Source organism: Acyrthosiphon pisum, chromosome A1 (genome assembly GCF_005508785.2).
Source record: "Acyrthosiphon pisum isolate AL4f chromosome A1, pea_aphid_22Mar2018_4r6ur, whole genome shotgun sequence".
In the NCBI taxonomy this organism is placed as follows: domain Eukaryota; kingdom Metazoa; phylum Arthropoda; class Insecta; order Hemiptera; family Aphididae; genus Acyrthosiphon; species Acyrthosiphon pisum.
This window is the reverse complement of record NC_042494.1, coordinates 130,896,813-130,911,549: the sequence shown is the minus strand read 5'-3', so window position 1 is coordinate 130,911,549 and position 14,737 is coordinate 130,896,813. Positions and strand designations below refer to the sequence as shown.

The 14,737-nt window shown below is 28.7% G+C and overlaps 2 protein-coding genes across 2 annotated transcripts; both read right to left on the bottom strand.

Annotated features, from left to right (window-relative positions):
- Positions 1 to 4,350: 4,350 nt before the first annotated feature.
- On the bottom strand, positions 4,351 to 6,184 carry LOC103308421 (vacuolar protein sorting-associated protein 13-like protein). The gene is made up of 3 exons (XM_008181760.1): positions 6,175 to 6,184; positions 5,525 to 6,094; positions 4,351 to 4,448 (listed from the first exon to the last, which is right to left on the bottom strand). The coding sequence occupies exons 1-3, from the start codon at positions 6,182 to 6,184 to the stop codon at positions 4,351 to 4,353; spliced, it is 678 nt and encodes a 225-aa protein (XP_008179982.1).
- On the bottom strand, positions 6,055 to 13,760 carry LOC100165943 (putative uncharacterized protein DDB_G0282133). Its single transcript, XM_001944168.5, has 12 exons — positions 13,517 to 13,760; positions 13,331 to 13,450; positions 12,880 to 13,056; positions 12,106 to 12,254; positions 11,882 to 12,038; positions 11,302 to 11,473; positions 10,380 to 10,667; positions 10,247 to 10,299; positions 10,103 to 10,179; positions 7,466 to 9,330; positions 6,558 to 6,721; positions 6,055 to 6,441 (listed from the first exon to the last, which is right to left on the bottom strand). The coding sequence occupies exons 1-12, from the start codon at positions 13,520 to 13,522 to the stop codon at positions 6,187 to 6,189; spliced, it is 3,483 nt and encodes a 1,160-aa protein (XP_001944203.2). The 5' UTR covers positions 13,523 to 13,760; the 3' UTR covers positions 6,055 to 6,186.
- Positions 13,761 to 14,737: the final 977 nt, after the last annotated feature.

Here is a 14,737-nt window from a genome sequence, read left to right as displayed (position 1 = left end):
TATATATATACATAGATCCACGAGTGTGCATACAATATTATCGTGTACTATAGTACACCACTACGGTAGTCATAATATGAGCGTGCGCGAACGTTCGTGTTGTACGGTCGTTTGGCGGGGATTCGGGAGTGGGATTTTTACGGCGAGGAACGGTGCGCGGTGCGTCCACCGCCACCAACAGAACCATTGGTCCATCCGTCCATGGAACCGCGCATCGCTCATGGAACAGTGCGTCGTCGGACATATGGTTTTTTCGAACCGGCGCGCCAAGTGCCAACCGGTCGCGTCCTGTGTACAGCTCAAGATGTATTGATTAATACACCTACAAAGTACAACTACAGTAGTTTCTGTGCAATGTGTATCGTGTTAGCCGAATCGTATATTTGTTGGGTGTTGAGAACGCGTTCGTCGAAATCCGGACTCCAGTGGGCAGTGGCTCCATGTGAATTATTTTCCTGAAAAATAATTTTATCACAAGTCCGTTGGAAACTACTCGAACAGTTTTATTATTATCTTGGCTCGTCTGGAATCACGCGCGTCCCAACAAAAGACCACAGACGAGGCCATTCAATTTGTCCCTGGGGGTCATGAGTCATTGACGTGTGTGGTACACTGACTTTTATTGTGCATTGATCCAAATACCATAATATACGACAATACGGGAAACTCGTTAAATTTTTCGGAAACACTGTGACAATAAAGTGAAGTTGTGAAGTTGCCTGTTCATCTCTTAATACAAGATAGTATATTACTTTAAGGGATATTTTGTATAGGCAACCACTAAATCGATGCGCTGCTGCTATGCCACCTTTCAATAGCCATTAACTTATTTAACATAAAGTTTCTAGTATTAATCATCGTAGTGTCGTACTATATAAAGCAGGGTTGGAAAAAAACACGTTTTTTTAATAAAAACAAAAAAAAATCAGCGTTTTAAACGTTTTTTAAAGATGGTTTTTTTGTTTAAAACATGTAAAAACATTTTTTAATAAAAGCCTTATAAACCATAATAGTCAAATATTATAGATAGGTTATAACTCATTATAGGCAGTATCCCTCATCACTTATCATTCATCATTACATTGTGTTATTATTATTATTTATATATATATATAGACATATTATAGTCCTCCTTATTACGGGCTCTTTTTTTAAAACTTATTTGTTTTATTCATACTTCGGTGGCGTATTTAGGAATTTTGATATGGGTAGGGGGGGGATGAAATATTTTGATAATAGGTCAATTCACTCTATATAGTATCAAAACTAACAGCTCACTATTGAGAATAGTGAACGACAATTTGATATGTCGTGCGTGTGTAAGACAGAAACAACACACGCGGGTGTTGCGTCCTCTTAAGGATCCGTATTACATAAGTTAAACTAATGCTAAACCGCGGAATTTGACTGGTAAAATCAGTTGGTTAAGCGTAACCGAGGTTTAAAGTTTAAACTATGATTGTAAAATGGCCATAAGTGGCTAAGTCGGTTATAAAAAAAAGTATATAATAATTACTATTTAATTTATAGTTATTATTCAATATTAGATAGGAAAATTGATAAAATATTTACTTCTGTCATACTATTTATTAGGTAAGACTTAATACTTAATAAAAACTTGAAAAACATCGTGGTTTATAACAATTGTTACAGGCAAAGTACAAAATATTTTCAAAAGTTCATGAATATTTGGATAAAACTCTTTATCACAAACATCTAAAGCATGTAACCCAGAGGTGAATACCTACAATGTATTCAGTCACTAAAAATAAACCCATACCCTATGGTAAATCTACAGTCTTCACGTTAATTTTGTTTTATTTACCGATTATTTATCGGGTTTATTATAAACACTCATGCGTGAAAAATAATTCGCAGAAAATTCAAAAATATAGTATACCATACCACCATAAAGATATATGTTTTTATTTTCCGATATTTATGCCACGAACGACTAATGGCGTATAGTATATCAAAGCGGACAAATTGCCACGGCTAGAACATTTATAAAACAGATATACCTACTTAAAACTTAAAAGTAGTATCATATTGAGAAATGCAGAAAATAAGTAAACTTAACTTTACAAAAAAAAAGGTCAAGGGGGGATCTATTCCCCATATCCCCCCCCTACTGTCATACTTATGTTAAGTAGTTTTTAACGCTGAGAACGGTGGTGGAATGAAAATACGGGGGTAGTGGTTGTGCTTATTTTCAGTTATGGAGTTTTGTCTACAAGTGGCCCAATTTTTTTGGATGCCATCTTTTTTAATTTTTCATTCGTTGAAATTGTTGATTTTCAATAAAAAAAAAAAAAAAGGTGGGCAAGTGGGTGTCGTTCTGGCGTTCTGCTGTACAGTAGGTTACAAGTGGGTCACTGTAATGGATGGTGTTAAATTTGAATTCAACGGCATAATATCATTCTATACGAAAATTTGAAAAACGATTCTGATTTCTGAGTGAAAACAGCCAGTCAGCCTATGATAATATACTAAGTATATTTCATAATATTATTGTGATTAAAATAATTTACCTATTTACGTGGAACCTTGTTTTACATTTTTAATCCTTAGCATAAGCGTGCGCACAGGGGGGCCGGGTGGGACGTGGCCCACCCTGCGAGACGTAATGAAATTTGTATACATAGTAGTACATGATCTAAGCATCACGATTTTAAATCATAAAACTTTAAATAGGTAGGTAAAAAATAACATTGATACTCAATGATTATAAATAATAATAAATTAAATGTCTTTAAGAATAAAATTGATAACATATTACCATTACAGATTGCGAAATTGTATTTATTTAAAATTTAAAACTTTGTTGAAAATTAAAATACTTCTTATTTATATTTATAAAAGTATATAACATTTTAATTGTTTCTTCTATCAGAGTTCAGGTTTCTTAGTCTTTATTGACTTGGCCCACTCTGCCGACTGCCACAAATGTCTGCGCATGCCTATGATCCATAGCTATAAAAGTTGAACATTTCATAAATATTTAACTACCCACTAAAATAATTCGTAAATTTTCAATTTCATAATTTTTGTCAAAATTCGAACTTCAAATGCTTATGAAATTGTTTCTATGTATTTTTAATATTTTTCAACTATACTATTGTAAAAATATATCAGAAACCTTACATTAAATTTTCACGCTTTTTGACCCAACAAATAAAATTTTATTAACATTTATAGAAAAAAATACCAAAATCGATTCTGCCAAAAATAAATTTTACGTAAAAATTCCAGTTTTTCCTTAATTTTTTTTTTTTTGTTTTTCCAGGCCCTTTTAAAAATTACTAGGAATTTTTGACCTCCCAATGCACCAACTAGATCGCTTTCCCATCGAACAAGATACTGAAGTGGAAAATCGAATCATTATTTCAACCACTTATCGTATGTGTATAAGACACAAATAAAAAAAACACACATTATTGTAAAATCGAAACATTCATCGCTCTGCTTGGAATCTAAAATCATTAAAAATAAGTATCCCATAAAATAGAAAAAATTCAGATTATTTTAATTTAAAATTTACTAAAAATATTGTTCAAAACACACGTTATTTATTGATGTTACCCCATCTATCGATGTTTAAAACAAAATCAATATATTTTTTTCTGATATAAACATAACAACCATGAAATATAAAGTATTTGATTGGTCCGTAGTGATAGTAGCAACTCGGGAATCGACGTCCACGCTGAAGAGTCTGCTGCCAAATACTACCAGCATATAAAAAAGATTACCAGATTATTTCTCTTATGACAATTAAGTATTTAACGGACAGTGAAATGAAAACAAAATTATAATTAGATACATAATATATATTAGTATATTACGTATAGTTTATGGATATCATAATCATATGGCACACAGACTAAGATATTATGCTATATCTGGTGTATCCTAATACATTAATCTTTTATTATTCAAAGTAAATAATAAAACAAACTTAAAAAATAACAATTAACAACCCATATAATATTAATAATAATAATAATAATAATAGTATAATAATATATAACATTACATAATAGTTGTAACATATAATAATGACAAATCAAATTAAGTTAATTAAAACATAATAAAAGTACCTACGGACAGCAAAAATATTTATTATTCATTTTTGAATTTATAACAATAATAGTAGTGTGTGAGAAACTGGGAAAAGCAAATAAAGCTTCAATCAGATTTTTTGTTTAAAAAAATATTATAATTTCTATGAATTATTTTTGTATAAAGTATAAATAAGTATCAAATTATGTTTTTGCCATACATATAATATATCACATAAATTCCAGTATAAAAATTTTAGATATAAAATACAAAATTGTACTAACATACTCAGTTTTTCTTAGATTCTAACGGATTAACAGCAACACTTTCAGCAGCAAGTTTTACATATCCATCACTAGATCGATTTTGGCGTTGATTTAATTTATCTAAAAAAGAATATAAGAAATATTATAAACAATAGAATTTTGTTAAAAATATAGGTATAACCATGCCCGGCTCAAGTGGTAGGTGACATAGGCTCACGTCTAGGGCATCACTTTAGTACATAGGTTCTTAACCAGGGCTGACGTAGATGGCTACTCGAGGGTCCACAGGGTGGCATGGCTGCGAGTTTTTTTAGATAACATAAAAATAAATTTGTATCGATAGCGTTTTTAAGATAACAATAATAATGTCTTGCCCGCATTCTGCCACTAAGCAACAATGTAAAGCAACAATATAAAATATAAATCTTAGATTACGATAATCTTATATGTCATATAAAGTTATCTTAATCGTAAAATAATATTCGTTTATCTAACGAGCATTATTTTAATGAACAAGGAAAGCCATCATTTCAGTTGACCCGTTGCCGACGCATTATGTATCGTGTGTCGAATTTTGGTGTCCCGACCGTCGTCATATTATTCACACTAGTTTTTGAACCATTTTATTTTTATTTTAATAATTATTAGTTATTACTACGTCGATCAAAAAGACAGTACGATGACTTTTATATGTCGTTTGGTTTTAAATCTATTACCGAACGCGATGGTATTTATTTATTTATTTATATATTTTATATTTTGGTGGAGTGGGGGGGGGGGGGGGGGTCCGTGATTATATTTTATACTTCAAAGGGGTCCATGGCCCAGAAAAGGTTAAGAATCTATGTTTTAGTAGAAGGATGGCACTTTTAAAACAGTGATAATATTGTTATTTCAGGGGCGGAAAAATTTGAGTTTGCCTAATGTACTATTTTTTCTTGAGCTGGTCCTGGGTATAACAATTTTATAGGGGTAAATAAAATTATGTATACTACGGCCCACGAGAGTCCATACGTAAACCGCGCATTCATATAGTAATACGTAACGTCTGTTTTCTCCCAACATGATGCCTTTCCCACTATTCGGCAACGTGCCGATGCGCGGTGACGGACGCGTTCTGACATATGGACTCTCGTAGGCCGGAGTATAGATAATGAATTAATAGCATATGTTATAATAGTATATGTTATACTAACCAATTGGTTTTTGAGAAGTTAAATTACTTCCTGAAGGTTTGCTGGGAGTATTAAATAGATCATCATCACTATCATCACCAAATATTGACTTGGTTTTATCAGATTTATTTTTTGAAAATGTTTGGTTAAACTCCAATTCATCATCACTGTCAAATATATTTGATGACAACTTATTAACTTTCTCAGATTTTCGAGAGAATATATCATCATCATCATCATCATCATCATCATCATCAAATATAGAATTGGATTTCTGAGATAGTAACGTATTTGAAATCAGAGTTTTAGATTTATTTTCTTGTAATTCATTCACATTGAATGCTTTAACTTGTACTTCATATATTGGTTCAATTTTTGGAAGTTCTTCATTAACTGGTTCAATATTTGGCTGTATTTCTTTAATTGGTTCAGGTTCTGGTTGTTTTTCTTTAAGTGTTTCATTCACTAGAAGTTTTTCATGCACTGATTCAATTACTGGGAGTTGTTCTTGTACTTGTGCATCTACTGTTATTTTTTTGTCATCATTACTATTTTTTGTATCAAATTCTTGTTGAATTGACTCAAGTGGATCTGAATCGTCATCAAATAAATCCGAAAAAGATTTTTTTTTAAGCTCAGTTTTTGTTTCCATTTTTTCATTAATTTCATACATTTTATCATCATTAGCCACAAATGATTTGTTGTCCAGTGGTTCTAAGATTTTTTTTTTTACCTTCATTTGAAGAATCTGTATCTGTAATGCCGTCATTTAATATTGGACTAGATTGATAGTCAACTAAATTAGATGTTGAAACAAATAAACGAGATGACTCTTGAAAGTTTGTTTCAGAACCAATATCTATAGATGACATCCGAGCTGCAGCTATTCTAGCTCTTCGACTTTGTGGACGTCTTTTTACTTGAATTCTGGCTCTTTCCTATAACAAAGTATACAGTAATATAAAAATTACTAAACATAAACTCAAATAAAGAAATAAAAATTACATTATAATACATCCTTGTTTCGGTTATTATTTTTAAAAATATTATTTACTTTTTCAGCACTAAAAAGCTTTGTTCCATCAGTTGGTAAAGTATCATCATTCTTATCATCTAATGAAACCGATCGAGGAATATTTGATATTTTCAATGGGCTTTTAGAGTTAGGAATTAGACCTGCAATATTTATAAAGGCACCAGCATTTTTATTCAATTTTCCTGAAAAAAAAAAATGTAAAATATAATTGTTATTAATAATTACACAATATATTTTAGTTGCAAAATATTTTATATTCTACACTCCTCAATAGCTAGGAAAAATGAATTTAAAAAAAAATATTTGTCAATAAATAATAAGTATTATGAAGGTAATATATTTACGTTTTAATTTATCTTCTTCTACCTCTTGAAAAAATCCTATCATGCTAATTTGATCTTAGTTATTAACACTACTTTTGAGTATCCTCAATAGTTCTATATTTTTTCACTAATTTTCTAAACAATCTGATTCAATAAATATTAAATATTAATTATTTTTATTGATATTGAATTGTTTTATGAATCCAATATTTATTGTAATCTGAAGTATTGATGTACCTGCTTTATTATCTGTCCAGACTTATCTTATCTATCCTCCTGAATTCGGTCAGTTTTCAATTTCAATTTTAAAAAAATAATTTATATGCACCCTTGAATAGTAATAAAATAACATTTGACTTAACGACATAATATATACATACTATCAGCTGGCTTATATGCATCCAAAACTTCCTAGTTTAAACAAAATCATTGAACTATATTTATACTAATTTCAACTAAATATTATACTGTTACAAATTTACAACACTTATTTTCTGTTTTGTTTGTAAGATTTATTCAGAATACCCATTTTATTTATTTTTTTTTAATATAATCCATATTAATGATAATTTTTAAAAATATATTAATTAAGATTAGCTTTACCTGGAATTTTTTTTAAAGTTTCATTTTTTGAATTTGGTGAACTGAAATAAGGTCCATCAATAGAATCCTTAAGAGACAAGTCTGATGTAGGACGAATCACTTTAATTTCCTCAATAGTATTCACATTTTTAATATTTGAATTAAAAGATATTGGTTTTACATCATCACTACTTGAAACTATAGAATTGTTGACACCTTGATTTGTATTTTCTGAAGAAATAGGTAATGTTGTAGTTTTTATATCCTTTTCATTAAATGATTCTTGAATCTTATTATTTATTACATTTTCTGGCGATAAATTTGATGTTGGAGAAATCATTTTAGTTTCTTTATTAGAATTCTCATTTTGTATTTTTGGACTAAAAAATAATTGTTGTTCATCATCACTACTTGAAAATATAGAACTTTTATTACTCTGGATTGTATTTTCATTTGATATTATTTTATTTTTGGGCTGTGATGGCATATAAATCTCTTTATTGTTAAATGATTCATGATTCTTACTATTTTGTAAACTATCAGGTATATTCTGAAATATACCTTGATTATTTTGATCTATTTGTGGACTTTTGTCAGATGACAAACTAACAGTCAATATCTTCTCGTTTATATTTTGATTATTAGATACATCCATAGAGGCATCTGAAATGTTTTTATCAAATGACAAATAATTTTCATCTTCATCATCATCAGACAAAAGACTAAAAGTGTTGGTATTATTTTTATCTAAAATGTAATTTCCAGTCTGATTTATATTATCAGTGTTTGGTATTTTATTAATTATGGCACAATCATCAATCTCTTTTGAGACACTTATATTTTTAATTTCATTAAAACTAGATTGTTTTTTGCTTATGGAAGATGCAAGGCTATTATTTGGTTTATTAGTAATAAATATATCATCATCAGAAGAAGAATCAAACAAGTTTACTTTCGATCCACGAAGCTCATAATTTATGTTTTGGCCTAATTCCTTTGTATTAGAAATTGGTTTATCTTTATTAATGCTATTTTTATTCGGTACGTTAACATTAAACAAAGCATCATCATCAAAATCATCTTCGTCTGATGAAAAAAAATTGCTCAACTTTTTTGTCTGTTTTAAGATTGAAGGCTTTTGATTACTTTGTACCATAATATTGTCATTGTTCGGAAATTCCCTAATATTGCTTTTTAATGTGTTTTTATTTGGTAACGATTCTTTTTCAGTAACTTTAATATCAGCCACACTAGAATTTACTGAATACTTTTTCAATTCATCAATAACTTCCTTATTTAATTTACTTGTAACTTTATTTTCTTGTATGGGGGGTTTTGGTACATGTTTTATTTCATTTGATTTATTCAATACTTCAGCAAGAATTGGTGAAGAACTTATTACAGATTTTTCTTTTGGTATTGTCTTATTAATAGATTTAATACTAAATAAATCATCTTCAGATGAAGAGTCTAAAGGTTTTGTAGAATTATTATCAATAAGAGAATGAGAAGCTAATTCATTTGTTTTGAGTTTTGAATCCATAAATTCTTCATCTGAATCTGATTCGGAAAATATATTTCTTGATGATTTTTTATCTTTAATTAAACTTTTTTTAGATTCCAAAATTTCAGGTTTTATAGCTGGAAAAACTGTTGTGCTTTTATTAGTAAACAAATCGTCATCATCTGATTCCTGATCAAATAATGATCGTTTTTTTATTGGTTCAGTTTCTTTTATTAAATCTTTGCGTGCAACAGTAACTGAATTTGGATTGGAATTGTCAACAAGTTTATTTGTAATGTTAAAATCTTCTTTAATATCTTCAACACTTACATTCTGGGTTTTTACCGCCACTTTTTTACTCATCTCAGGTATTGTTGATGGTCTGTAAATATTAATTTTATAAAATATTTGCATTATTAACTACTGGGCACACATTAATTTATTATACTATGTTACAATACTTAATCTAACTAACTAAATTTATTTTATATTTGTGAACTTATAATTTGTGTCACTAGATTATGATATTATTAAAAAAATATGACATGTTTAAACATAAACAAAATATGATTAAATTTAACCAGTGCTCGAATTGAGAATTATTAAGTTGAGGAGCCCAATCCAACAATTCATAAACTGCATTCCAAGTGCAAAATTATTCAACACGGACCCGAACGTATATACTGATATAGAACATCAATTGTTTGAGCTAACTTGTGATCCCAAACTTAAACAAATGTTTATTGAAACTTCTTTTCAAATATTTTGTACACTTATGCACAGGAAAATACGCAAAACTAGCTGCTTATGTCTAATTTTTTCATGACCTACAAAGTTGACACAGGCCTTGAAAATGTTGGTACAAAAACAGCGGATTGCGAGTCAATATGATAATAAGCCTTATAAAAGATAGTAAAATAAATATTTTTTATGTTAAATAATGTAAAATTAATTTAGTAGATCTACTCCACATTTTAATAAAATTACTTTGGGCATTAGTTTGTACCGTCCCCCAGTCCAAGTAAAAAAAATTGTTGGGTTGCGCAAAGAAAAAAGTAGTGGAGCTCCGCCCTCCTACGTACCACCCCCTCACCTACCCAATTTGAGCACTAAAAATGTAGATATTTTTTTATTTAATAATTAATTAACATTACTTTATGTTTTGAGCAGGACTAGAAATGTATGGTTTTATATCAGTTCCACCAAGAATATTAACAGCTCCTTTAGGTAACTAATAATTAATAAACAAACAAATTATTAATAAGTTTAAGATCACTAATTACAATAAAACAGATTACTTTTATTTTGGATGATATGACATTTACATTATCTGACGAAGAAGATGTACTATCTAAACATAAAAGTAGTTTAAAATTAATGAACAGATAATCAATTATAAATTCATCAATGCAGCTATATAAAATAAATAACCTTTTTGGAATCGTTTTCGCAATTCGTCATTCAGTGTCTGTTGTATACTTGTTGGTTGTTCAACCTTTTCTTGAGTATAAGATTTAGTTTCTTGCTGCGGTGGTTGGTCTGAGTATATAGGTAAAGGTGGTTCATTTGAAAAATCATCATTGTCATCATCATCAATATCACCCCATAAGTTTTTTTCACCAAACATATTATTGCTACCATTACCAAATATATTATATTCATTCTCTAAATTGTCATTGTCATCATCATTAATTAAAGGTGGTGGACTAAACAAATCATCTGTGAAAACAGTTTGGTATAAGCATATGATTAAAAAAGTTTAGTGCAAACATTAAAATTACACAATTTATACTCATCATTACATAATTTAAAAGTGTATAATTGTTAATCCTAATCCGATTTAAACCATTATTACTTATTATAACATATTCAATATGAGCAATTCATTTGGAAAATTATGGGTCTAATGATGTCAATACAAAAAACACTGACAAAATCTGATTAAGGCCATAGTATTATAACTGTTAAAATTTGAAAAAGTGTTGAATGTGTAGAACTGAATTAAATAACTTCAATAACTATTATATAACTTGACTGGTCAATTTTGTTTTCCAGTAATAAGATAAATTATTTAATTAAATTAAAAAAGTTAATTCCAGAAAATAATTTTAAAAATTTAAATTAAATCAAAATACAAAATTGGTAATTATTTTTTATTTTAAACAACATCAACTGAAATCCACAGAAAAATGGCTTAAATTTAATTTTAGTCACAAACACCAAACTACATATTATGAACTTAAATGCAAATATTTTAGTATATTGTACCAAATAATCAACAATATTTTTCCTAAACATGCATTTTGTTTTAAGACGAGACAATTAAATACTAATACATGAATTATAATATTACCGTCATCATAATGTGCATATGTGGGTATATTTTTAGGTACAGGTTTTTCTGATTGGAAAATAATATTATTGGTAGCTATTGATTCAGGATTAGGTTCATAATATGTCTTCTTTGATTCACTAATAGTAGTATAGATGTCTTCTTCAGGTGCCTCATTGCTAGATAACGATTCCTAAACAAATGGAAAATAATTTATAACATAGTATTTTAAACCTTACTCACAAAATTGCAATTGCTATTTTTTTTTAATAGTTAAAAGTGACTAAATAAATAATTTAAATCTACATCATAAATGTATTTTTTATCATCAATTAGGTATCTATAATGTTACCCGCTCACTGAGCGAATATAATCTGATCACTTCGCACATATAACCGCAGGCCGTCCTCTTATCTTTAACCCACTTCCCTCATTCTCCACCAAATTTGCCGATTGGTTAATAGTTATTACTTATTACATATTATGGTGCTGCAGTCGAAACAACTATTTTTGTTTTGTGCACACTCATATTCTCTTGGTGAACGAAGTGTAGACTAATTTTATAAATATGCAATAAATTAATTTGAAGAACTAATTTTACCTGATCCTTAAATGTATTTGTAGGTTGTTCAACATCAGAATCTGAATCTGAAAACATGGCATTATCTACAACCATCTCAGATAGTGTATTACCACTTAGTGAAGGAAGATTTAATTTTTTGTAAAATATCCTTGGCTTTAAAACAGTTTCTTCGTGTCTATCACAAAAACATAAATAAAAATATTATAGCCTAACACCAATTAATGATTTTAAATAGTTCTAACTTAAGTTCATCATCATCGTCATCAGAATCACTAACTACAACAGTAATTTTCTCAAAGTGAGTATCAATAGCTTTAAAGCTGTTTTTAAGTGCTTCTTTTATATTATTTACGAATGTATCAGCTTCATTGATTTCTCGTAAAACTGGCTTCTAAAAAAAATATTAAACATAATGATTAAATGAGTTATTTCAATTATTAGTACTTCTTTGTTATCACCCTGTCATATAGTTGTATTAGTGCCGTTATTGTTCCTACAGTTATCTACTATCGTGATTAGCTCGTGATAAATGATTTATTTCAGGAAATATTTTAAAAAATAATTACACTGTTAACCACAACTATAATTTTGTTAACCCGGACACAGGGTCACACACCCAAAAAAACGAGAGGTTGTGAGGTTCTGTTAAATGGGGAAATAAAAAGCGTCAGGGAACTAAAAGACATTTTCTGGAATCGTATTTAGCAGAATTTATGTGGAGAACACGTCTCGGGAAACAAGATGCATTTGAAACTATTAAGATATTTCTGAGTTCTAGTCTCCTTAAAAAATGTAATATATTTTTTTTTTATAATATTGTTTTAAAATTTATAATTATAATAAATATTATAAATTTAAATTTTGTATATAAAATAATATTTTTTTTAAATTTATAAGTAAAATAAATTTTTTTTTCATTTTTATTGTTTATTTTATTTATGGTAGAGCGATAACAAACAGGTACCCAACTATCCTCTTAGAAAAATAAATTTTAATATATTATGTATTATATTTACTTCAACTTTAGTTTGTACTGTTTCGTCTTCTTCTTGAACTTTATTTTCTATAAACTGTTTGTCTGCTAATAACTGAAATTCATTATTAATGTTTGCTATTTGAACGGCAGTGTCATCTATGCTGGCTACTAAATCGTCCAATTCATTTAATGTATTTTTAGCACCTTGGGTTATTTTCTAAAAATATTTAAATTATTATCAATTAAAAAATAATATTATTAGGCTTAAGTACAAAACATTACTTATACCTATTATAAAATTGGTACAATTTAAACAGATAAATATTAAATTGTTTTATGAAGTCTTATGAATGAATATAATTTACTATTATTTGCAAGTTGGTTTGACAAATAAAAGAAAAAAATGAGAACAGTGACTATACATGGGTACAAATATTACACAATTAATATGAAATAATAATACATATAATACTATTATGAGTTACACTTACATCAGACAGTTGTTGAAGGTATTCTGCTAATCGTGCTTCATCTCCTTGATCCCATTCTTTGCGCCGTTCAATAAAATCGCTCAAAGTCCACACATGAGTTTCCTTGGATGGTAATTTGTCCTATTAAATTTTCAGATGTAAAATAACATCGTAAAAAAAATATAATATGTATTATGCAACACTTACCTCCATAAGATATTATTGAAACACAGCCTTTTTTCCGAAACTACAATTTAAAAATATCACAGTAACATAGACAAATAATGATTGAGAATGAGATAAATTTTTATTAACTAATTAGTAGTCGATTTGGAGTGACATAAAATTGACAATTGTGTTAAAATTATTATATTTATGGTGATTAGCGACCAACATTATAATAATTATTATTGAATAATGAATATCGTTTTCATAATAATTGACACAAGACACAAGATAGTAGATTCCGAGAAAAATACATACGAGCAGTGATAAGAATGCAACTGTTATCATGGTCAGAGAGACAAGACATTTTTATGGCTTTATCATAATCACATAAACTTGATAAGGAATAATTTGAGCTTATGTAATATTATGCCTACAACCACGAATTCGTGGGATATTGAGGTATATTTTAATTATTTTGCCATGGTATTGCTCAATTGCTGTGATAGAACTGATAGAAGAAGAGCATAACTACATAAGACAAGATTTCTGAAAGAAGAACTCTATATGAATCTATAGTGTATAATAAGTATTAATTATATAGTTACAGACAGGCAATAGCACCGGTTGAGCGTCAATAAAATTTAAAACTATATAAGCAAATACTATTTACGACTATATAATATTTGATATAAGCTAATATTTTGAATTTTTGATTGTAAATTGAACGTAACGATATATTAGCATTCAGCACAATCGCGTTCATTATTAGATTATAATTTATGACATGACATACTAATTAATATGCGTGCGTATGGGTGCAGCCGGAGGTTCATGTGCTGCATCTGCAACATTTTTTTGAGCGGATTGATTGGCCTGTGGTGCAAGTAATGCCTCTTAGTCGCAGTCGGTGGTTAGCCTTATATATTAATTTTATAAGTAGTTATATGAAACGGATCTGAACAAATTTTTACATTAAATAATTATTATTGATACATTAATGCCGCGTTGCACAAAACATAGTGAACTAATGGTCCCTTAAACAAGATTTAGTGGCCCACGATTGTCCATTAAATTTATAGTGAATCATTAAATTTAATAAATTGTTTATGCAATCCAGTAATAATATATTACTTTGTACATTTGTACCTGTAAATTACAACTAATAGGTGCCTATTCAATATTCGAATTAGGTATATTATATCCACTATAGTAACAATAACACATTAGACTGCAGCAGTCAACGTACAGTTTATCGTAAAC

Coding starts and splice junctions, on each gene's coding strand:
- LOC103308421 (XM_008181760.1), bottom strand. Junction 4,449..5,524: donor AACTTCTCAAAAACCAATTG/GTTAGTATAACA, acceptor ATTCTTTTTTAG/ATAAATTAAATCAACGCCAA.
- LOC100165943 (XM_001944168.5), bottom strand. Junction 12,255..12,879: donor CAGTACAAACTAAAGTTGAA/GTAAATATAATA, acceptor TATTTTTTTTAG/AAGCCAGTTTTACGAGAAAT. Junction 9,331..10,102: donor AGTCCTGCTCAAAACATAAA/GTAATGTTAATT, acceptor TAATATTTACAG/ACCATCAACAATACCTGAGA.